Raw genomic sequence first — 23,266 nt, forward strand, 5'->3', positions numbered from 1 at the left:
CTTCGCCGTGGGCGGGGGGGGAGGAGGAGGAGAGTGGGGGGGCGGGGAGACTTCGGCTCTCAGCCAATCGGGCTGACGTTGGCGGCGGCTCCCGCCAATGGATGCCGAGCGGCGATGACGCGAGGGGAGGGGGCTCGCGACGGCAAGGAACGGCTTCCTGTTCCCTCAGGAGGAGGAGGAAGGTTGGCGGCCTGAGGGGAGTTTGTTGTGGCGGGTAGCGAGCGGGAAGAGCGGCGCCGGCGGAGCAGGGAAGGAAGGGCCCGGTCTCGCTCTGCCCTGCTCGGTGCGCGAAGCGGAGGATGAATTGGCTCTTCCCGCTCTCCAAAGCCGGCAGCGGTGGCGGGGCCGCCGCCTCCTCCTCGTCGCCCTCGTCGGCCGGTGGAACCGCGCTGCCGCCGACTCTCACCAGCCTCCAGCAGCAGAAGCAGCGGCAGATCGAGTCCCTGCGGAGCGCCCACGCCGCGTGAGTGACGCGCTGCCATGGGGGGATGGGGGTGTCGGAGAGAGAAGGGGGGAGGGAGAGAGAAAAACAAATTGGCCAGTTTATTCCCCGCCCCTTTCTCAGAACTGGAGTTACCAACTTCGGCTGCTGGTAGAGAGCCGGGTGTTTATCCGGCTGACAGTGTTTACAGGGAATGCCTGTCGGATAAGGATCTAGACCGCAACGCGACGGTTAGCAATTATTATTGCTCTGTATCGATAGAGGAGCTTAGTCCAGCTTCTCCATACAGTTGAGAAACCAGGTGGTTTTGTTGTTGTTGAAACGCGAGCGAAGGAGCGTGATTTGAAGGGTTTAGTCCGAAGGTGGTGGGTGGGTGACGGCTCCGTAAATCCGTGAAGCTAAATCCGGAGGAGAGAGCCAAAGTTGTGAAAAGACAGGCAAAGGTGCGATAGTGGGTGCGGCGCTGATGGAGGGGAAGCGAATACTCGCCGCAGTCCTGAATATAAAAATAAATGGCTTAGTCATTACAGTGGTACCTCGGGTTAAGTACTTAATTCGTTCCGGAGGTCCGTTCTTAACCTGAAACTGTTCTTAACATGAACTACCACTTTAGCTAATGGGGCCTCCTGCTGCTGCCGCGCAGCCGGAGCACAATTTCTGTTCTCATCCTGAACCAAAGTTCTTAACCCGAGGTACTATTTCTGGGTTAGCGGAGTCTGTAACCTGAAGCGTATGTAACCCGAGGTACCACTGTATTGCACATGCAACCCAGAGAGAGAAACATACGTAGTGGCGTCTGTGGCAACCAAATTTGCTGGCAGGCTTTGTTGGGGAATGAGGTCAAGAGAGGAGATCCTGGCCCACCTAATTAACTATTGTAAAAGGTAAAGGGACCACTGACCATTAGGTCCATTCGTGGCCGACTCTGGGCTTGCAGCGCTCATCTTGCTTTATTGGCTGAGGGAGCCAGCATACAGCTTCCTGGTCATGTGGCCACCATGACTAAACCCCTTCTGGCGAACCAGAGCAGCACACAGAAATGCCATTTAGCTTCCTGCCAGAGCGGTACCTATTTATCTACTTGCACTTTGACGTGCTTTCAAACTGCTAGGTTGGCAGGAGCAGGGACCAAGCAACGGGAGCGCACCCCATTGCGGGGATTCGAACTGCCGACCTTCTGATCGGCAAGCCCTAGGCTCTGATTTAACCCACAGCGCCACCCTCATCCCTTTAATTAACTATTGTACAGGGATATAAAGTGCTCCAGATAGCTTTCTGCTACCAAACGAAAAATGCTGGAGGCACCAGACTGCCTTCAAAGCCCATTCCACATAGGAGCTCAAGTTTCTTTCAGTTTTGGTTGCAAGTCAGCATGACAAAAAGTAGCAGGAATTGGAACATGGGGCATAGCCAGTGATAGTTAAGCACTTTTAAAACCATTTTCCTGGGTTTGGACTACATGTTCCTTGGGTCCCTTCCAGCTCTAAGGTTCTATGAATTACCCTAAGAGAGATTTTAGCTTAACTCTCCCATTAAAATCATTTGAACTTCAAAATGTTTAACTTGCCGGTATCATTAAAAGCTTGACGATTTTCATTGTTCCGGTGACCCTTGGTAAATACCTACATTTCTTTTAACAGTATAGCTGAAATACAAAAAGATGTGGAGTATCGATTGCCATTTACTGTAAACAACCTGACAATAAATATTAACATGTAAGTACTGTGTGATCTGCTTATATGTCACTTTAAATGTTTAAGCTATGCATCGCAATTTAGGAAAACAATCCTCTACTAAAGATTGGTCAGATTTACACACCTTGGAGCTGAGATGAGCGAAAACACAATTGGCCTGTTGTTTTATTTAGCAACCCAGGACCTGAAAGCACTTTTTGGTCATAGTTCATTTTAATTCATTTGGTTAGCTTTGCAGAACTGTAGTAAAAGGTAAAGGAACCCTTGACCATTAGGTCCGGTCGTGGCCGACTCTGGGGTTGTGGCGCTCATCTTGCTTTATTGGCTGAGGGAGCCAGCGTACAGCTTCCGGGTCATGTGGCCAGCATGACTAAGCTGCTTCTGGCAAACCAGAGCAGTGCACGGAAACACCGTTTACCTTCCCGCCGGAGCAGTACCTATTTATCTACTTGCACTTTGATATGCTTTCGAACTGCTAGGTTGGCAGGAGCAGGGACCGAGCAATGGGAGCTCACCGCGTTGCGGGGATTTAAACCGCCGACCTTCTGATCGGCAAGTCCTAGGCTCTGTGGTTTAACCCACAGCGCCACCCACATCCCTTTTCAGAACTGTAGTAGTTAAGTGCAAAGTGAAGGTTTACACTCTGCTCCTCTTGCGTGTGAGGATAAAAGAGTGTGTGCAAGCCTGAAGCTCACCACAGCTCATGCATTAGAGAACAAGACAGTTGGCCAAGTGTACCTGTACCATTCATTCTCCGTGCACACAGGGGAGCAATGAGCTTGGGGCTGACTTGAGTGTATACAGTGACCTTTTTGATAGTTTGCTGATTTGTGGACAGAGGATGAAGACCTTTGACTAGCTTGCTTTGGCCTATGGACTGTGGGTTTTTTGTATTTGTAAATAGTTGAAATTAACATTTGTTATAATTTAAGTATAATTTAAATGATAAACATTGCTATTGTCCGTAGAGTAGTAATTGTAAAGGAAGGAAACTGCCTTCATTGCCAATGCAAACCATATGCTTTGAAGAGTATTCAAATAGAGATTAAAAAAAAAAAAACCAACCCAGATATCTTATTTAAATGAAAGTGATGGTAATATATTTTGGTTTCACAGATTGCTTCCTCCTCAGTTTCCTCAGGAAAAACCAGTCATCAGTGTTTTCCCTCCAATACGGCATCATTTAATGGACAAACAAGGAGTGTATGTGGCCTGCCCATTAATAAGCAATGTATGTACAATTGTATCATTTTCCTTGAAAATTTAAAGGGTGGTCATATAATAAACTGTACATGTCTTTTCCAGGATAGATAGGTGGCAGCAATTACCGTATTTTTCACTCTATAAGACGCACCAGACCACAAGACACACCTAATATTTGGAGGAGGAAAACAAGGGAAAAAAATATTCTGAATCTCAGAAGCCAGAACAGCAAGAGGGATCGCTGTGCAGTGAAAGCAGCAATCCCTCTTGCTGTTCTGGCTTCTGTGATAGCTGCACAGCCTGCATTCGCTCCATAAGACGCACACACACATTTCCCCTTACTTTTTAGGAGGGAAAAAGTGAGTCTTATAGAGCAAAAAATACAGTATATTCTATTGCAAAAATTTTTTTCAAAGAAATGCACTTATTGAAATATTAAAGTATGTGCTCTATGTAGAAAAAGAAAGATTTTTTTTACAATTAGTTTTTTAACTAGAAGCAGTGGCATTTTAGATGTTTTTCCAGAGTTTATTTCAGGTTTTTTTAAAAAACAAAACAAATCCTGTATATGTATTCTGCAGAGCTCATGATCCCTTATTTCAGTACCTAGCCCCTCAGTTTGTATTTAATCATGGAAACAATTCAGTTCCTGTGCAGATTGAGGCCTCTGTATTGACAGCCGCTGGGGCCAAATAATGCGTAACAGTGGCACCTGTGTCAACCTCCTGGTATCAGTGTAAAATGAGTTGACTTGTATATCATGCTTTAATTCTGCAACTTAAATACAGCTTTTTAATCTCTTAACAGTTCACAATGCACTCAGACCTTGGAAAAATAGTTCAAAGTGTACTTGATGAATTTTGGAAGAATCCTCCAGTTTTGGCTCCCAGCTCAACATCATTTCCATAGTAAGTGTAAACAGAGAAAATAAGGGTGATAATTGCAAACAAGCTGGATACATAATTTAGTAGTGTTCTTAAAGCTTCCCTTACACTTGAGTTGATAAGCTATGGACCCAATTTGGATATCACGGCCAAACAATCCTCTATCCACTGTGCACATTTTGTTACTGTTCCTCCCTCACCGGTTCATAGTAAGTGTAATTTGCAGTAATATCCAAACTGGACAAACTGCCAGAAACATGTTTTGCCTCCAGGCTAGAATTGGAAACCACAGTTTGACTACTTGGGGTGTCACAGCAAACTATAACTATTTTTATTTAAGATAAAATGGTTAGTTCTGGATCTGTCTCAACTTAGAAATAGGCATAGGAATGCTTGTGAAGGATACAGATCAATTATAGCATGAGTAGCTATCCTGTGACACAGGTACAACACATGGCAACAAAGGGCAGGAGTTCATGAGAGTAGGATGGTTTATTGCCGTAGCTACAGTATAGAGCATGGCTTATCTGTGACCTCCCAGATGCTGTTTGACTTTTCTCCCATAAGCTCAAGCTAGTATGGTCATTGTTCAGGGATGGTGGAAGTTGTACTCCAACAACATCTGGAGGACCATAGGTTAGCCACTCTGGTAAAGAGCTAGGCCAACCGCATGCCATATCTACCACCTCCAGAACTTTCTGACTCAGCAGAGTCGACGTTCAAATAACTGTGACCGAGTGCACTAGAGTGATGCTGTCTCATACTTGCCTTGTGGTTTGTGCCAAGAAGATTGACTAACTCTGAATTAATGTTCCATAACAATAAATAACTGTCACCACTTTCACATACCCAGAGGGGCTTCAGGGTTGCGTTTCTCTGTTTTGAAATCTGTTTCGAAAATTTTGCAAATCTGTTTTGAAATGAGGGGGCTTTGAAAGGTCATGTGTAATATGGCTGAGGAGGGCATGCCTCCTTTTCTACAGTAGGGCGGGGAGCTAAAAAAAATCCCCCTGGGTAGGCACAAAGTTGAGCATGCCTAAAGTAATTGATTCGATCTCATCCTAAGTCTTGATGTGCCAACAGCTAACTGCTTGGGCCAAAATGTATTGACAGCTGGGCCACTTGATTTCCTAGATGTTACACTGGCATTGTTGGTAGACACCTTGGTACAGATGAACAGGTTATTAGAGTGAATCATTGTGAGGTATTTGACAAGATACTATCCTTATACTTCGGCAATCCTTTCCTCAAGAAACTGTTGCTGATGGTAAATTGTTTCCCTCCTTTTTTCCGTAGCCTTTACAACAAACCAGCTGGAATTCCTTCCTATGCTCAGAACTTTCCGTTTCTTTCTCCATACCTACCACAAGAAACAAATAGGTCTATAACATCTGTGCCACTTGCAGAATCACTTTCTTCTGGCTACGCTGCAAACAGACCTGCGGCTCCTTCCTTTGGCATGATATCAGATCTGCCATTACCTGTTCCAACAGCAGAAACCATATCACAGGTGTGTATGTCTGGTGATAGCTATGATTCAAACTTTTTATGCAACTGCTAATCCCAACCACAGATCATATAAAAGGATTTGGGGCGTTTGGGCAGAAATATAACTTAAAGTGCTTTATGATGTTGATAGATTGCTTGATCTAGTTACTCTATATAGATTTCATTGAAAAAAATTCAGGGACAGAAAAGGCTGCCATTTGTCCAGATTGACTCCATGCATAAAATAGCCCCCAACTCCAATTGTATTGCCCACGTAAACCAGAAAACAATATAGTGCTCCACCTATATGGCATAATTAGAAACTAAGAGCAAAAGAAGCATTATGTCTTCATGCTAGAGGTTTCTCAAACTGTTACTCCATATAACTCAAACACGTGTATTTCACACCTCCCAAGTGTGAGCCCCAGAATCACCAGCCAGTTAAGATTATATCCTATGTTAGTATACATTGAGAAGGCCCACTAAAATTAATGAGCGTAACATTAAGGGGCATAAGTAACATTAATTTTAATGGCTGTGCTCTGAATAGAGCTTAGTCGGATACAACCCAGTATCTCATTCCTCCCTCCAGTGTTGCTGTCTTAAAACAGTTTAAATATTCACTATGTCCATGTACAATCCAAAGAACTATGAGTGGGAGTCATTGTAAGGAGTCAGAATTGCTGTTTCATAGTCGATTGGGGGTCAGGACAGAACAGCCAGAGGGAGGATTGCTATGTTGGAAGAACGCAATGGAGTTCTTCCCAATGATCTGAAAAACAATATTTTTATCAATTGAGCATGTGCTCAGTCTGGTTATCCTTCAACCTACATATTGGAAAAAGAATGTTTTTTAAAAATATAAAACACATCTTCCTACATCTTATTTCTAACTTGTGTGGTATAAGTTCATAGAGTGCTCCCGAGTACAAAATCTGTGTCATAGAGGCTTAGATAGATTTTTGTTGTTGCTTCATTATTCGAGTTTATGTCCAATGGATTATTCTATACTGGTGAATTAGATTGAGTCTTCTTTTCATATTATAGTCATGCAGAAGATAATTTTCTGTTGCTTCACAAATCTGTTACTCATGATCTATTTTCAGGGGGGAAATACCATTCATTGTCTTACCTTCTTGATAAACTTTTCAGGGGAGCCCTAATGGATTCAGTTACAAAATGCCTGATGTGCCTGATGCATTTCCAGAACTATTGGAACTTAGGTAAAAAAATTTGTATCATTAAAAATGTATTATTTTTCATGTGCAAACCAGCTCCACTCATAGCTAGATCTGCACCTAAAAAACTGCCTTTTGAGAAACTGAAAGCAGTTCTTTCATGTTCTTAGAAAACTTGAAATTCTTAGAAAACCTCAAGCGAAGTACTTCCAATTGTGAAACACTGGCATGTGAAAACCATCCTTCAGTGGCTATAATCAGATTACCGGTCATTGTACAGTGATTTCCCCAGAACACAGGATATTGCAACAAGTGGGTTGAAGACGTTTCTGCAGCCTGAAAAGAGTAGGAGCAAAATGCTTCTTAATAGCACAAGCAGTTAGCTTAAGGTCATGTTCTCTCAGAAGTGTTCCTATTCTGGAGGAAAACAAAATATTCCAGTCATCTTCATCTGGGTGTTTCAGCTGAAAAAATTGCAACATCAGGTTCATAAAATGAAATTGCATGCAACGTATCTTCAGTAAGGTGAGGAATGAGAGGTTTAGGACACTTAGAACCTAAGAGGTACTTGAGGCTTAGATTCCACTTCTTGGATAAAAATGTTTAGGTGATCTTAAACGTGGGTGTGTTTCTTTTGAAATGCAGCATATCACAGCTGACAGACATGAATGAGCAAGAAGATGTCCTGCTGGAACAATTTGTTAATTTGCCCCAATTGAAGCAAGTCATTAACGATAAGGATGATTTAGTGAAAAGTATTGAAGAGCTGGCAAGTAAGACTTCAGAATACTTGTAATTTAAAGAGTAACGTGAGAGTAAACGGTAACCTTCTAATATTGAACAGTGGGTTTACTTTGCAGAAAAAAACCTCTTATTGGAACCAAGTTTGGAGACGAAAAGACAAGCAGTGTTGGATAAAGTAAGTGAAGGGGGAGGGGAATTTTTCTGGAGCTTGGAAAGAAAATATTTGAGTTTGATTCTCAAGACATTCTTTTCTTGTAGTATGAACAGCTTACTCAGCTGAAGGCTACATTTGAAAAGAAGATGCAACGGCAGCATGAACTGGGCGAGGTAAGCTGTGTCCCTCTTGCATATCAAAAGGGAGGGCTTTTTCCCAGTGCATAGTTAACTTACAGATTTCACTGTCACAAGATGCAGTGATAGCTTCTAGCCTAGGTCTGTTCAAGGCCTCTTTCACATTTATATCCGAAGCTGGAGCTGTTCATATCTGTTTCTAACAATGGTCTCCTACCTCTGACCAGCTTACATTTCTTTCTGGGAATCATAATGGCTGCATGTAGTTTTTGAGCTGTATAAACAAAAAAGCTAATAGTTCAGTTTTTCCTTAATATTTCTAAATTAGAACTAAGTATACCCATACTTATTAGATTTATATGTCTTCAGGCCCTTCACAAAACCTTTTCCCCCCTAGAGTGGCTTTGCAGTATTAAAGCAGAATACAATCAGAACAATGAATTTACCAACAAAACATCACCACTTATTTCATTTTGCAATCGGAATCTTTTTGTCACCCAACATTTTCCAATTTTGCTTAGAGTTGTAGTGCAAGTGCTCTGCAGGCAAGACTGAAAGTAGCAGCTCACGAAGCTGAGGAAGAGTCTGACACTATTGCGGAAGACTTTCTGGAAGGGAAAACGGAAATAGATGACTTTCTTAGTAGCTTCATGGAGAAGAGAACAGTATGTGAAATTCCCTTACATTTTAAAACGAATTATGTTTTGCATAACTTAGAATGAAAATGTCCAGCAGAGAAGCTGTTATGGGATAGAAAATGATTCTCTTCCGCCGTTTTGAAAAACAGGCTTTTGGTTCTTTTTTGAAGTGTGTAGTAGAACTGTGTTGCTATCTTGGGTAGAGAGATTATCCTCAAGCCTTCCTGCATTTCACCACAAGCTCTTGTCCAAATATCTCACCAATTTGTGGCATAATCTTTGTGACATCCTCAGTACTTTAATACTCGCTGTGGTGTACTATGCAAGGCTGTGCTTAGATTTGCTAAATATCCTTAAATAAATTGTTTTAAATATTGGAATGCAAAAAGGACAGCTAATTTCTAAAGCCCACTAGTACAAAAGAGATCACTGTACGAAGAAATCCAATACTCAGAAGTAATCCTCCTTGACTCCAGAGAGACTTAATGGACTTACTCCAAGGTAAATGGGTTTAGGATGGCAGCCTAAATTACAAATATTTCACACCATGAAACAGCAATTGAATATATATATATATATAAAGTACCAGTAGCACAAAAAATTCTGCCTGTGGTGTTAGTGCCACAGGACTTCCTCTCCCTCTCTTCTCCTGCTCCCCAAATCTGTTCTGATACTCCCCCAATACTCCAGAGGAAATGGGGGGGGCATGCATGGGGAGAGAAGAAGTAGAGGAAGTCTGTTTGCACAGGCACAAATTCTTGGGCTAATGGGGTGTGATTCCACCAAAATTAAGCATCTTTAGTTTGTCGATTTGTGGAAAAGGAACTAAATTCTCCCACCAAAGTCAATGAGATTTAAAAGTTCTGTAGAAATTGCTTACATTGGCAAAGATTACTTGGTGGTTAGAGGCTTCTATGGTTGAAGAATGTACAGCTTTTATTTTTGTTCCATATCAATCAAGGAAACTGTAAGTCATGTGCAGCTAATAAAAGTAGTGCCCCAAAATATGTCCCCTACTTGAAGCCAAAAGCCAGCTTGTGGAATGTGGTTTGTTTTCCTGTTGATTTTCACAGTAAAATGATCAAATGCAATGTGACTGGTTAGCAAATTATGTTCCAAGATAAAAAAAATCTGAGTTGATTCATGTCATGTGGCCCATAAACCTTAAAAAAGCATGCTATATAGAGCATGTGGCTATCGATGAAAGCTCACTTGTGTTTCTCTTTTAGATTTGTCACTGTAGAAGAGCCAAAGAAGAAAAGCTTCAACAGGCAATAGCAATGCGCATTCAATTTCATGCTCCGTTATAGGTATGTTCACACAATATTCAGACTTGAGTTGCCCTGTATGCCACATCTAACAGTCAAAGCTGGTTCACAAAGCCATTGGCAGCTTGGATCTAAATAAGGGCCAGCAGAAAGTGATTTTCCCACCCCTTCTTTCCTCAGCAGCACCCTGAGTTTCCAGAAATGCCTCTCTTGAGCATCAGGAGACCCTCTTGAATGGGGTGGCTGATGTGCTGGGCCAAGGGGGGGAAGGAGGTTTCCCCCAAAAGCAGGCAGGGGAAACACCCTAGAGTGCCAACTAGGAGATTGGCAGGTTGGGGCATTGACCAGGGGCTAGAGGTTGCTAGACGCTCACTTTTCTTTTCTTTTCTTTTCTTTTCTTTTAAAATGTTATTTATACTTTTCAGATTTCGCTGATGTTACAAATCATTGACATTTCAAAACTTGACTTCCTTCCCACCTCTTTCTGCGGTTCCTTAAATTTATTTTTAATATCCTCTGCGTATCCTAATTAACTTAATTTGCTCATTTATTCATCTAAATATATACTCTTATGAAACTGCAGGTTATTACAATAATCCTGCCAATGTTTTTATCTCTTTACAATTTATCTGTAAATATCTAATAAACCATTTCCATTCTTTTGTAAAAAGTTTGTTATCTTGATTTCTTGGTTCTTCCGGTAAGTTTAGCCATTTCTGCATATTCCATAGGTTTTTGTATCCATTCTTCCTTTGCTGGGACTTCTGCTTCTTTCCATTTTGGGGCGAGTAACATTCTTGCCCCTGTTGTCGCATACAAGAATATGTTTCTATACAGTTTAGGTAGCTCTGTCCCTGTAATTTCCAAGAGAAGCTCACTTTTCTACCATTCTCAGTTTTCTGGGTCTTAAGCTTGTCTTGAATTAAGCTAATGAAATGTACAAATCCCGGGAAATCCCAGTATAGCTTAATAGAGTTTTGCATTACGTGGCTGTTTGATTCCAGCTTTTCTTTTTTCTTTTCTTATGACATAATGCAAGCAAATCAGGAGGCAACAGGAAGCTTTCTACCCTGGATTAATTAGAAGCCTGCCTTTGCGAAGCTATGTTTGTGTACAATGAGAAATCTGACTGACTGTAATTATGTTTGTGTTCACAGGTTTTCCAGCTAAATAGAATTTCTGAGGCGAGTGAATGAATCCAGCAAAGCACATTTTCATATAGCTGTTATTTTGCAAATAAGCATTTCATCACCGTTGTTGCGTTTATAGAAGAGACTGTATACAGAACTGGGATGATGATGCTGATGCTGATGATTATTATTATTTTGGGACAAATTAGGAAGTCTTTCTATTCTCATTTCACCCGAGAAATCCTCCTATTGCAGTGTTTGCACTAAATATTTCTTGTCATTATTGTTGATAATCCTTATCATATTTAAGTTCCTACTTCTCTCTCCGCCTACTTTATAGATTAAATATTTAAACATGTAATTTTGACTAGATTTTTAAATTTTATACAACATAATTCATAACTTTTGTATTAAACATTTGCTGTTTTGGGGTGGGGAGGGGATGTAGAAATGTTGGTTACTTAAAAGTAAGTTGCAAAGTTTGTGAGGCAAAACTCGTATGTTAAGTCCTCTTTAAAAAAAAAAGAATTCTGTTTCTTGAAATCCAGTTTTCAACCATTTTTATGTTGAAAGCAGCACACTACATTGCTATTGAAATTAAGTGGTGGTGGCAGGCAAAAGGCTAGGAGACTTGAAAATGGCCTTGCACCCTATTGAGGAGATGCACACAGTTAGCTGCTTGTGGGATCAGGTCTTCATTCTAGAGGAAGAGTCATTTCCCAGCTTCTAGCACCACATGAGAAGGGCAAGAGTATGGGTAGATCTTTCAGCTGCTCTATTTTTGCCCTTGGGTGTGTGGAAATCGCTGAAGGGATTTTATCCTGTATATATAATACAAACACATACCAAGGTTTGGAGAGAAGGTTGGGTAGACCAGCGCTGTGGCCTACCTGAGTGAGGAATCAATTCAAGCAGGAAGTAGAATCATCTGAAAGAATAGGGCCCAAGCTTTCTTTGGAGCAAAAATTCGAGATATAGTGATTCACCAAAACCAAAGAATTTTGTTGTCATATATAAACATGTTAGATTATTTGTTTACCTCATGGTGCTGTAGCTCTTGCAAGGAACTCAAACTGCTTCACCGACCTTACATTCTTTAACCCTATTTTTTCCCTACACAATTATAAAAAAATGGTAATTTAACAGATAATTCCAGGTGTATATATCTCTTGTTCTCCCCCCTCGCCGGTGTCACTCAACTTTGTTAAAAGAAGTTAAACTTCCTTTTTTTGGGTGGCTGCAAGGGCTTTTTCAAAAAGTTTCTGGTACTGATATTTGCATCTATAAACCAGCACTTCAGATCTCACAGGTGAAAAACAGCTGTAGAGTTCAGCGTTACAATACCTTAATGGGCTCTTCTTGGCATCATTGAGTCTTGAACTGAAAATAAAACAAGCTTGGTGGAAAAACTATTGCTACATTTGTCATTTAGATGTCATTACCAACTTGCTTGCTTGCCCTCTGAAGCTTGGTTCCGCTTCCTTAAAACATGCCCTTTGGGGCATAAGATTTTAGGGGCATTTTGAAAGAAACCAGCTTTGGGTAATATTGAACTAAGCTATAGAGTCTCCACCCCCATCGTTCAGCCTGGACACAGAGGTCCAGCTCTGAGGGCCTTCTGGCAGTTCCCTCCCTGTGAGAAGTGAGGTTACAGGGAATCAGGCAGAGGGCCTTCTCGGTAGTGGCACCCGCCCTGTGGAACACCTCCCATCAGATGTCAAGGAGATAAACAAATACCTGACTTTTAGAATGCACCTGAAGTCAACCCTGTTTAAGGAAGTTTTTAATGTTTGATGTTTTATCTTGTTTTTAATATTCTGTTGGGAACTGCCCAGAGTGGTTGGGGAAACCCAACCAGATGGGTGGGGTATAAATAATAAATTATTATTATTATTATTATTATTATTATTATTATTATTATTATTGAAATTAACAGATTAAGTTTTATTACCTTTTATTTAGGGTGGTATATACATATACCATTGGGGCTATTGATGTATCAGCATGCTGAAGGGAGCACTGAGGTTTGCAGGGAGAGCAGGAAGACAGAAAGCAACTTTATCTGCAAAGTAGGTCAATGAGGACTGAGTAGCCATGAAATGCTGTTTATGATGGAAGTGAAATTGAGAGGAAAGCACTGTATGGAAGGAATGGCTCTCTGAAAGCCGGAATAGGAGCATTTTTGTTAGGAGGAAAGGTATGCTGTAACATCCTGTGTGTCCCATCAGTTGTACACTTCTTTAAATTTGAAATTATATTTATCTTGGAATATATCAGTCGTTTTTGGTTTCCTCCTGGTCAATGGTGGGCATATCAATTAAAATCAGTCTCTAATATTCTTGAGCAGAACCATGCCATGCTATCTTAAGCTTTGGTTCTCCTTTAAACTTAACGGCATGTAGAGATGGAGCTTGAATTGGCACTTAAATAGCTTTACAGCTAAGAGTAGACAGTTTGGACATAAAGCATGCAGGTAAGACAAAATTTGCATGCTGCTTATTAATAGTCCAAAAGTTCTTAACAGTTTGTCCAGGGTGCAAAAACAGATTATAGACCCACCTGAATTTTCACATTTCTCAGGGTGCATTAGGGTTTTAAAATTATATCTGCACCCCAACAGTGAGTCACTTGAGCACATGACAGTGGAATAGTCAACCCCTTTGACCCACCCATTGAGGGGAGTTTAGTTCAAAAAGGTTCGAAGTCCACTGAACTAGTGCGGAGGAGTGGGGCTAGATTCCCCTTTATTTAAGCAGCTGGTGACAGGGTTAAGTGTCTTGAAAGAGTTAAAAAGTACACACCTCTGGATTGGGGATTCAAAGAAATTGATGAGAGCACAAACATTTATTCTAAAAGAATATTTTGAATTTTCCAAAATTATAATAATCCTAAATATAAACAATAGAGTATAATAATTGTGCGTCCTTATGTATTTATTATTTAAATAACCTTCATTCAGGTAGTATAATGCAGCATTAAGACAATACAAAAATAAAACAAGCCAAAATGTCTTAAATCAAGAGTTCAGGGATCCCAAGCAAAACCATCAGGAGTTGAGCAGCAAAACTGGACATTAAAATATGCTGCACAAATTGTACTAAGTGTTTTTCATATTTCAAACTCCTATATTTCTAGAAATACAGACAATATGATATAGTATACAGTGTTACACTTGTTTTAAGTTCAATTCCCAGATTTCACCTTCACATCATCCGTATTTCATATGTAATTCCACAAACACAGCGGCTTCCATGCTTTCCAAGTTTTGAAAGAAACCATTCTTCATTCCTATCCAGAAAAATCGTTAAGAATGTACATCAGGTATTCTATGCATATGTTTTAGAAAGATGTACAATTCTAAAGTGTGGAGCTGATTTCAAAACATGGAATGTTTAAAACCAATGTGAGTCATCTTGCTAGTTTCTGAATGTTGCTAGATGTGTTGCATCCCTACCAAGTTTTTATCACTGAAGGCTGGCGCTATGAGTACTGGGGACAGTGTTTGCTCCCAAAATATGTCCCTTGTCCTACCGCCTCTCTTCCCACTCCAGGAGTGAACTACAGCCATTACATTTGCATAATAAAAAGTGACAGGAATCTACTCAGGATCCGTGATTGCTGGGTTTTCTGCTACTAGTAACCAAAATCACTTAGTTTAACCAAACCCAGCTAATCTGGATTATTGCAGTCCATTTACCTTATTGCAGCTCCATATACCTTAACAAGAACTATTCTGAATCAAGCCCCCTCCTGTTTGCATTGTCACACCCTCTTTGCCTGCATAACCACACATTGAGTTCTTTTCCTGTTTTGTCGCTAGACTAAAACCTGGGTTTGACTGTTGTACGTACACACGATAGCTAATCCAATATAAACTCTTGTTTCTGTAAGATAATCGGGAACAAAATGTGGTTTGCGGGACATGCACAGGGAGGACATCTTGTTGCACAGGCAGAGTTCAACTTGCGGGGCATTGAATACAGCCCAGTATCTTCCAAACTAGAAGTCAAAGATAGGCCTCAAGTACAGGGGTCCCATTAAGCAGCAATCATCTTCAAATCCCCCCACCCCCAAAATGATATAAAAGCAGAGCTCTCAGAGACAGAAGTCTAGCAACAGACATCCATCCCCATAAACAGCCTCTCTGCATTTACCTGGATTCACATCCCTTGCTGTCTCAGTGCTACAAACCCAACCAGAATGGACAGGGCATCTTTTATTATTCATGGGTATGTGACTTTGCATCCTTGATCGTGAAGCTGTTGTTACACATGGCTATACCTAGAAGTAAAATTGGATCAGGGTCACAGTATTTAAGGAAGCGTCTCCTTTAGAGGAAAGCAAAAAGAAGGCCCTTTGTTGATTTGAGCTACAGCTTGATTTTTTGTTTTCTTCCTCTTCTGCAAAACTAAGGGGCAGGAAAGTTTGGGGCTTCTGGGCCTGCTTGGCACAAGCTTGTGGTCCTCAGGGTTTGTGGTCCTCAGCAGTACAGCCTTGCCTCAATACTCCCTATCTGTAACACGGGGAAATGCTTTCTAAATACTTGGTCCTTTTAAGAATCTGCAGCAAGTGACTGGTATGCTGTCTGTGCCTAGACTCGTCTTCTCATCACCTGCACAGGCTGGGGCTGATGGCAGTTGTAATCCAAATTAGCTAGAGGGCACCAGTTTGAGGAAGGCTGGAATAAATCCAGAAACCTGGGAATTAATTATTTTACTATTTTAACTATAACTTTCTGAACGGATGGAGTAATACTCTTCAAGAAGTTTTGTTCAGCTGTATCCATAAAGTGCAAGCTATTATTTTGCAGGAATGGTGAGGGCAGGTCTTTGTTTTGATTTGGCATGGCTTGCATCAACATGTTTTCTCGAAGCTTCTTTGGAACGGTACTGCTGTCGACCAACTAAACACTAACCTAGAATTCTAAGTTAAATAGAAATTGTCCGTTCTGTATGGCTCTCAGTTATTAAAGGAAGATGAAGCAATCCCATAAATAGATGACTGTTCTTAAATAGGAGAAGCTAAATGTAAGAGGTTATTTTTCCAGTTAAGATTCTAGCTTACAACTATGTTACATCTGGACCTTAAGTGCACAACTCTATTTCTTTGGACTTTTCTCTCTTTCAACATGCAGTCATTTGTCACCTACTGGCTGGCTGTCGTTTCAGACAGTAAGACAAACAGCTTCGTCCGAATCGCGGTCTTTGGTGCTATCCTCGCTGGGCAAACATCCCCCTCCGCTTGGAGACCGGCAGCTCATGTCCTCCACACCTGACTCCTGATCACTGTTGGCAGAGAGATCTGGATCGGAGCTTTTCAGGTTATCTTGCGTAAGAATCAGGGCCGAGTCTTCTTCATCTCCCTGTGATGGACTCCGAGAGGAGAAGGATTTCAGATTGCCTGTGTAATCCTGGGGAGTGTTGGCGATGCTGTCATTGGAAGTAGAATGTCCAAAGTCGTTGCTTCCATTTCGTTGTTTTTGCTTTATCTCACCATTATTCAACGGCCCGCTTGTAAGCTTGGCCAATCTCTGCAAGACAAGAAACAGTTCATTCCTCATTTTTCTATCTTTCAAAGCATATATATCCCACTCTTCAGCAAGAAAAGCTCCCAGAATTACTCACATATCGATAAAAATGACACAGTCCCTGCCCTGGCACCTCACAAAAGGAAAAGGGGACAGCAAGGAAAGAGGAAATATACATCCCATATTAACATATTAATGTTATTATTTCCTATTATTATTTCTCAAGGGCCATCAAGGCCTTAAAATAAAGGAAACAAAACAGCAACCAGCCCATTTCCATCTTAACTGGTCAAAAAAAGCAAGCAAACTTGGGCATGAAATTATTGGTGTTACAAGGCTATTTATGAACATCAAAAATTTGGTGCCTGAGGTTGATTATTTTCTTCTTCTCTCCCCATCCCTTTATCCTTTTGTGTCACATCTGTTGCTTTTCTTGATCTAAGTCACTCTAGGAGCCTTTGTGGATAGGGGGGAATATAAATGCTTTGAACAAAAAAAATCTAAATATGGAGACCAACATGAAATATAATGGATTGGATTGAGAGAGAATTGCCAAGGGAATAGCAGAGGAGCAAGTTTCCCCCCTGGAGACTTAGGATACTGACTCACACCATTCCCGCCCCATCCCCAGGCAAAACGTCTTTTCTTAGCCTGAGAAAATGTGTTTTGATAAGGTCAACTTTTTGGAGGGTTCTCTTTCATCTTTGGAAGATCATTCCTGACCCAAGTCTTCATTTTTTATTTTGACATAAATGTTTGGTACCAAGCTACTTAGAGGACTGTCTAAGCCCAACTGAACTTGCCAGGGATTTGAGATCAGCTACAGAGGTCCCATTTGTGCAGTGTCCATAAAATAAGCGAAGGCTGGTGTATACAAAAGACAGTGCCTTTTCTGCAATGGCCCGCCCCATGTCTATGGAACACTCTCCCTCAAGATCAGCTCTCTCCTTAGTAGTAGTTAGGTGGACTCCAGAAACAATTTTTAATGAGAGAGTTTAACAAGCAGTGCAGTGGTCTTACTGCTGGCTGCAATATATTGATCTGAAATGTTTTTACTGCTGCTATTACACCTCTGAGTATGCTGTTTATATTTTATACAGTTTGTAATTGTTTTACATTTTATAAGTCACCACTGGGGAAATGTTTCATTTTAAATGGCAGCTAATAACTACAGTTTTATGGGGGGACAGGAGAGAGAGGATGGGAAATCATAATAAAAGCAAGACCAAAAAAAAAGTCTTCTGTCTCATCACTTTCAGAATCAGGGATTGTGAAGTATTTGGTACTATTTTGCTGATACAATAAACACTGACAGACGCTGGGAACAATCCATCCAAAGTCATAAAATTAGCTTTAGCTTGGGGGGGGGAATGCAAGTGCTCCAGTCAAGAAAGGGAGATCTGCATGTTGGAGGAGCATCTCTGTATCTTCATAACAATGGACTCAGTTTAGCTTGATGGACACATCCCCATCTGGGACCACCAGCTGCATGCAACTCACACATGTTGAACTGGATCAAAGCTGGCCCACTACACTGACTTCAAGAAGCATAGTGAAATGTAGTGGTTATAGAGTGTTGACTAGGACCTGGGAGTTCAGGTTCAATGCCCTGTTCAACTCTGAAAGCTCCTTCACTGGACAAATCCCAGTTTCTAAACCTAACCTCCCTCACAGGGTGGCTACAAGAATAAAACAGGGAGAAGGAGAACCACATAGACCACCTTTGTTCCTTGGAGGAAAGGTGGGATTGTTGGCATCCATCATGAGAGAGAGAGAATGGTATGCCACTGGGGATGAAGTCAAACCACTGTGTTGGCTGCACCTAAGTGCAAGCCTGGGCAATGTGAATGGAGGTCCTGAGCTGCCCAGACGACAAGATCCCACTCTGGGCCTTACCGATGATATCCCACAAGGCAGAAGAGGTTTAAGATCAGAGTTTTTCTTCTCAATGGGTTACCATCCCAGGTTGACGAGTCCCATCTGCCCCCTCTATAGCACATGCAGAAACCACCTTATTGACCTTGGACCCACTATTGGTTTCGTCCTCCAGAGCCTGTCTTCGCATGCAGAGGAAGTCCCTATCTCATGGAAGGTTTAGCCAACCAGTCGCATGCTGACAGCTTCTAGGACCTAGGTGGGAGCTGAGAGCAGGATGGGGACCAAAGGTGGACAAACTACACCAGAAAGAGCATAACATGTCCCCCACCAGAGGGACTACCCCTGCCCTAACACCCCAAAGGTGGGATAGAAATGTAATAAATAAATAAAGATACCTCTTCCAAGACCAGTAGCTCTTCCTCCAACTGTTGTGTTTCTTCCTTCACTGCCAATAAGTACTCAGTAACAGACTGCCGAGGATGCAGCCCTTTTTCAAAGCGGTTGTACATTCCACTCCAGAATCTGGAAAACGAAAGAATGAAGTTGCAGGACTCACAAGGAAATCCAGTACATGCCTATTCAGGAGTATGTCCCACAGAGTTCAATGGAGGTAATTTCTACCTAAATGAGTACAATATCGCTTTTAAGGCCCAGCGCAGACCTCTATGCCAGCGGTCGGCAACCTGTGGCCCACGAAGACTGTTTTACTGGCCCACGAGCTGCCCCTGAACTGAGCTGCCCACTCAGCGAGTCCCCCACACTCTGCGCTAAACCAGCGCAGCGTGGAAACTCGCCGAGCGGCACAGGAAATCGTGTCTGCGCATGTCCAGATGCTGAAAATCGCTTCTGCGCAGGTGCAATTTTTGGTGTCTGGGCATGAGCAGAAGCAATTTCTGGCACCGCAGACATGCACAGACACGATTTCTGGCATCACGCTGCGCCAGTCCGGCCCACGGACGATCTCCGTGGGAGTGATCCAGCCCATGGCCAGTAAACCTTGCCCACCCCTGTTCTATGCTATACTAGGTACAAGTTTAATAAGGGGGGAAGTTCCTCAAATTTCAAGTTGGCATGTGAAAATCCTTGCCTGCCTTCTTCTATCTAGCGGCTAATTTTAACATGGAAGTGCAAAGCCATGCAGCTCAAATATATATTCCTGGATTTCTGAGACGTTTCTGTTTGGGAAAGTGACACATTTCAGCATGAAGCAGCTGTCGAGCAATCAATATTTCACAAATTGCTGCAAGCACAAGATCCCTGAAACAAGGAGCGTGCTGCAGTGAGAAGGAACACCTGATGTATAGGCAGATGTTTCTTCACATCACCCTGAGACGCTGGTTCCCCCCGTGACCTACACTTGTTTACTCTGTCACTGTCACAGACCTCACCTACATGACAGTTCCCTGGTTAGCCTGAAAACAGTCTCAGAGAAGGTGGGGTATACTGTAAAGACATGTTGTGGACTACTTGGGTTAGACTTATCTGCCCTGTTGTCCAGTTCCTCTGGTTACATGCAACCAAAGGTCGGTTGCGTGCGCATAAGCAGATCAGTGCAGGGTTAAGTAACAGTCAGAGGTGGATTCAGAATAGAGCTGTTTAGAAAGGGCTTGTGAAGCTATTTTAAGAGGCTCTGTAATGCTGTAAGTTCTAATGATAGCGCTAAGTGGATTCCCGTCAACACAACCACCCCTTTCCCAAATCTATAGCAGTTCAGTTTAATTCTCAAGAGGCAATGTTAGCTTAAGATCAACTTTTAAAAAACAATTTCCTCAGGGAACAAAGCAATCAGAACAATAAAGCAGCACACCCCATAAAGGAAACCAATGAGAGATCCTGATTTTTACCATTTGCATTTGTACATAACAGCTTTTGAATTGTAGCAATAATAAACATTATTTGTACATTTCCATAAATATAATTTTAGGGGACTGGATGTGCTCGTTCCAGTGTCAGCGATCCTCACAGCACATCAGAGTTAAGACTGCAGCCCCATTAGGCATTTGGTATCCATAGCTACCAAACGTGTGAAGGGACCAGAGAGTACATGTGGGGCTAGCCCCCTCCCCATACATGCCACCCCATCTGCTGCATGATATGCATCAATTTGAAGGGCACTGCTTCTGGGCATGTCAGTTTCCAACATGAGGACAGGACCTCTGATTAACCAAGCTTTCCCATCCCTGTGGAGGAAATCCTATGTGCTGAGGAGGGCCCCTCTTCAGACTGCTGGTAATGACTCATCAGCTTGTAGGTGTGCCCACCACATGCAGTAACAAGTCTTGTGCCTTTCAGCTGACCCCTTCATGTGGTTGGTGTTCATGGGTACCAAATGCCTCAGCAGGGCCCGTCTATGCTGCAGAAGGCCTTCTCGGTAGTTGCGCCTGCCCTGTGGAGCGCCCTCCCATCAGATGTCAAAGAGATAAAAAATCATAAGACTTCTGGCAGCTCTGAAGGCAGCCCTGTTTCAGGAAGCTTTTAATGTTTGATGTTTCGGTGTGTTACTTTATACTTTATTGGAAGCTGCCCAGAGTGGCTGGGGCAACCAGGTCAGGCAGGGTACAAGAAATATGTTGTTGTTGTTATTCCACAGGATCATAGAAAATATATAAAAACTCTAGCTTTGGGAGGGGGGGGGGTAGAAAAACAAACTTGAAAATGAGCAAAAAATCTAGGAATATATGTAAGTGGCCATTTGAGAAGGAAGTCCTACACAGGCACATTTGACTTTAAAAGTGAGAACTTCAATTATTATTATTAATTTGTTTGTTTGTTTGTGCCCTGGCTATCTGACTGGGCCGGACCAGCCACTCTGGGCAGCTTCCAGCATGTATAAAAACATAGTAAAACATTAAACCTCAAAAAGCTTCCTTATACAGGGTTACATATACAAGAGAGAGAGAGAGAGAGAGAGAGAAAGAGAGATGATGATGACGATGATATATATATTCAATATAACTTAAGGATGATATTTGCTGAAAGATGTTAGAAATCAAACCACATAAGCAAGGTGCATGCCTTGCTTCCATGCCCAACATTGGTGCTGATGGGTACAGGTGCTCTTAGAACAGATATCCTAATACAAATTTATTTTAGGACTGGGCATTGACATTATTTCTGGAAATAATCCAGCGATACAAGTGAAGTGTCTATTTAGCAAGAAACTCCACATGGCTTTATGTCTCCTAAACGGAACATTATCACATTATTCATATACCTGGGAATGAAACCTGGGAAACAAACAGCAGCATTTTGTCCTAACGTTTTCCGTTAAGAGAACACCCAGTGGCAAGATTGTCACTTACTTGTAGATAATATGGCAGGGTGCGGACTGTGGGTGCAGGGTCCGATTATGGTCTTCCCTGTACAGCGGATTCACATAATCTGCCCGATTCTTCCACAAGTGAGCCCAAAGCGAGTAAGTCCGCTCTTGAATCCTGTGAGTTGATTTGAAAGACAAGTCCCATGAATAGAAGCCCAAGCCAAAACACACTGGTGGAAGTAGGTTAAGAGAGCAGGTGTTTAGTTAAGAAGGCTAGAATTCAAACGCTCTGGAGTGGGTACTCTTTGATTCAAGCTCCCCTATTCCGAATGGAGAGGGATTAGAGGAGGGATGGAGAACCTCAATCCCTGAGGCCAAAAGTGGCCCACTAAGCCTCACTTCCCAGCCCTTTGAACCCTCTCCAAGGCACATCCCTTTCCCAGGCTGCAGTCTTCAGTGGCCCTCGAGTGCTTCTGTCTGGATTGAATGTGTCCTTGGCCTATGATCTGGCTTCTTGCTTACTTGAGTGGAAAGGGTGGGGTGGAGGGGACGCATGCGCACACGTTTTTCACATAGAAGCTGCTACCTTTTGCATGGCTGACATGCAGCCTACCGCACAAAGCTGCACCTGTTGTTCAGTCCACTTTTTGTCCTGGGCCTGCTCACTTCTTGAATACAAGTAAGCTTTCCTACACGATGTGTCAAGGCGCTGTCAGGCAAGGAATATCCACAGTTAGGAATTAACTCAAGTGTTTCCCAAACGTGGGTCAACAGCTGCTTTTGGACTACAATTCCCATCATCCCTGACCACCGGTCTTGCTAGCTAGGGATGGTGGGATTTGTAGTCCAAAAACAGCTGGACACCCAAGTTTGGGAAACAATGATGTTGCCAAAAGTGCACTTACAAGTTAGGAAAAGGCGGGGCCATCAGTCCTACGTCTCTCAGCTACACCTAGGTGTGCACCCGATGAGGCAGTTGCCGCAACGGAGAGGCCCCTCCCTTGAACCTGGCTTACGTATCTGTCATGGGACTGCCAGAGAATGCCATTTAGGAGCGGGAACAGTCAGAGGGAGATAGACAGGAAGTGTCGGATGGGGAAGAGGGGGAGAGCCAGGAGGCGGAAAGGCTCTCCGATGCTGAAGCAAAGCTCCAGCACCACACAGGAAGTTCAGGCACAGACAGTGAGGCTGTGCCTGTTCCGTCTGCCCAGGAGAGGAGAGATTTAAAGAGGAGGGGGGAGAGACGTCACATGAAACTTCCCCGCCTTTTCTGTTGGAGGAGAAGCAGGCAAAGGCCACTCCCCGAATCTGAACCGGATGATTCAGATGCATGATTGTAATGTGCTGCTTGAACATATGTAAAATAAAGGTCCAGTCGTGGCCAACTCTGGGGTTATGGTGCTCATCTCGCTTTATTGGCCGTGGGAGCCGGCGTACAGCTTCTGGGTCATGTGGCCAGCATGACTAAGCTGCTTCTGGCGAACCAGAGCTGTGCATGGAAACGCCGTTTAGCTACCCACCAGAGTGGTACCTATTTATCTACTTGCGACCTTCTGATAGGCAAGTCCTAGGCTCTGTGGTTTAACCCACACTGTAAATATCTCTGAGTGAGCAGAGGTGCTTATTGCAAAGAGCATACACA

The 23,266-nt window shown here is 42.6% G+C and overlaps 2 protein-coding genes across 3 annotated transcripts in view; one reads left to right on the forward strand and one right to left on the reverse strand.

The window, feature by feature from the left end:
* The first annotated feature begins 152 nt into the window (after nt 1-152).
* Nucleotides 153-12,370, forward strand: VPS37A (VPS37A subunit of ESCRT-I). The gene is made up of 12 exons (XM_081924581.1): nt 153-463; nt 2,083-2,157; nt 3,253-3,367; nt 4,147-4,247; nt 5,520-5,733; nt 6,864-6,934; nt 7,535-7,662; nt 7,750-7,808; nt 7,892-7,960; nt 8,446-8,589; nt 9,792-9,872; nt 10,988-12,370. Exons 1-11 carry the CDS (start codon nt 300-302, stop codon nt 9,870-9,872), a joined length of 1,221 nt encoding a protein of 406 aa, XP_081780707.1. The 5' UTR covers nt 153-299; the 3' UTR covers nt 10,988-12,370.
* Nucleotides 12,371-13,875: 1,505 nt separating this feature from the next.
* Nucleotides 13,876-23,266, reverse strand: part of MTMR7 (myotubularin related protein 7) — a 36,070-nt gene continuing 26,679 nt past the window's right edge. For both annotated transcript variants that reach the window (XM_081924490.1, XM_081924489.1), the window contains exons 12-14: nt 21,668-21,799; nt 18,761-18,887; nt 13,876-16,490 (exon numbers count right to left, since the gene is read on the reverse strand). In XM_081924490.1, coding sequence (XP_081780616.1) covers nt 16,125-16,490; nt 18,761-18,887; nt 21,668-21,799 — 625 coding nt within the window. In that variant the 3' untranslated portion in view covers nt 13,876-16,124. The remainder of the gene's footprint in view (nt 16,491-18,760; nt 18,888-21,667; nt 21,800-23,266) is intronic.

The sequence above is a fragment of the Podarcis melisellensis genome, assembly GCF_964234715.1.
Source record: "Podarcis melisellensis genome assembly, chromosome: 9".
Lineage (NCBI taxonomy): Eukaryota > Metazoa > Chordata > Lepidosauria > Squamata > Lacertidae > Podarcis > Podarcis melisellensis.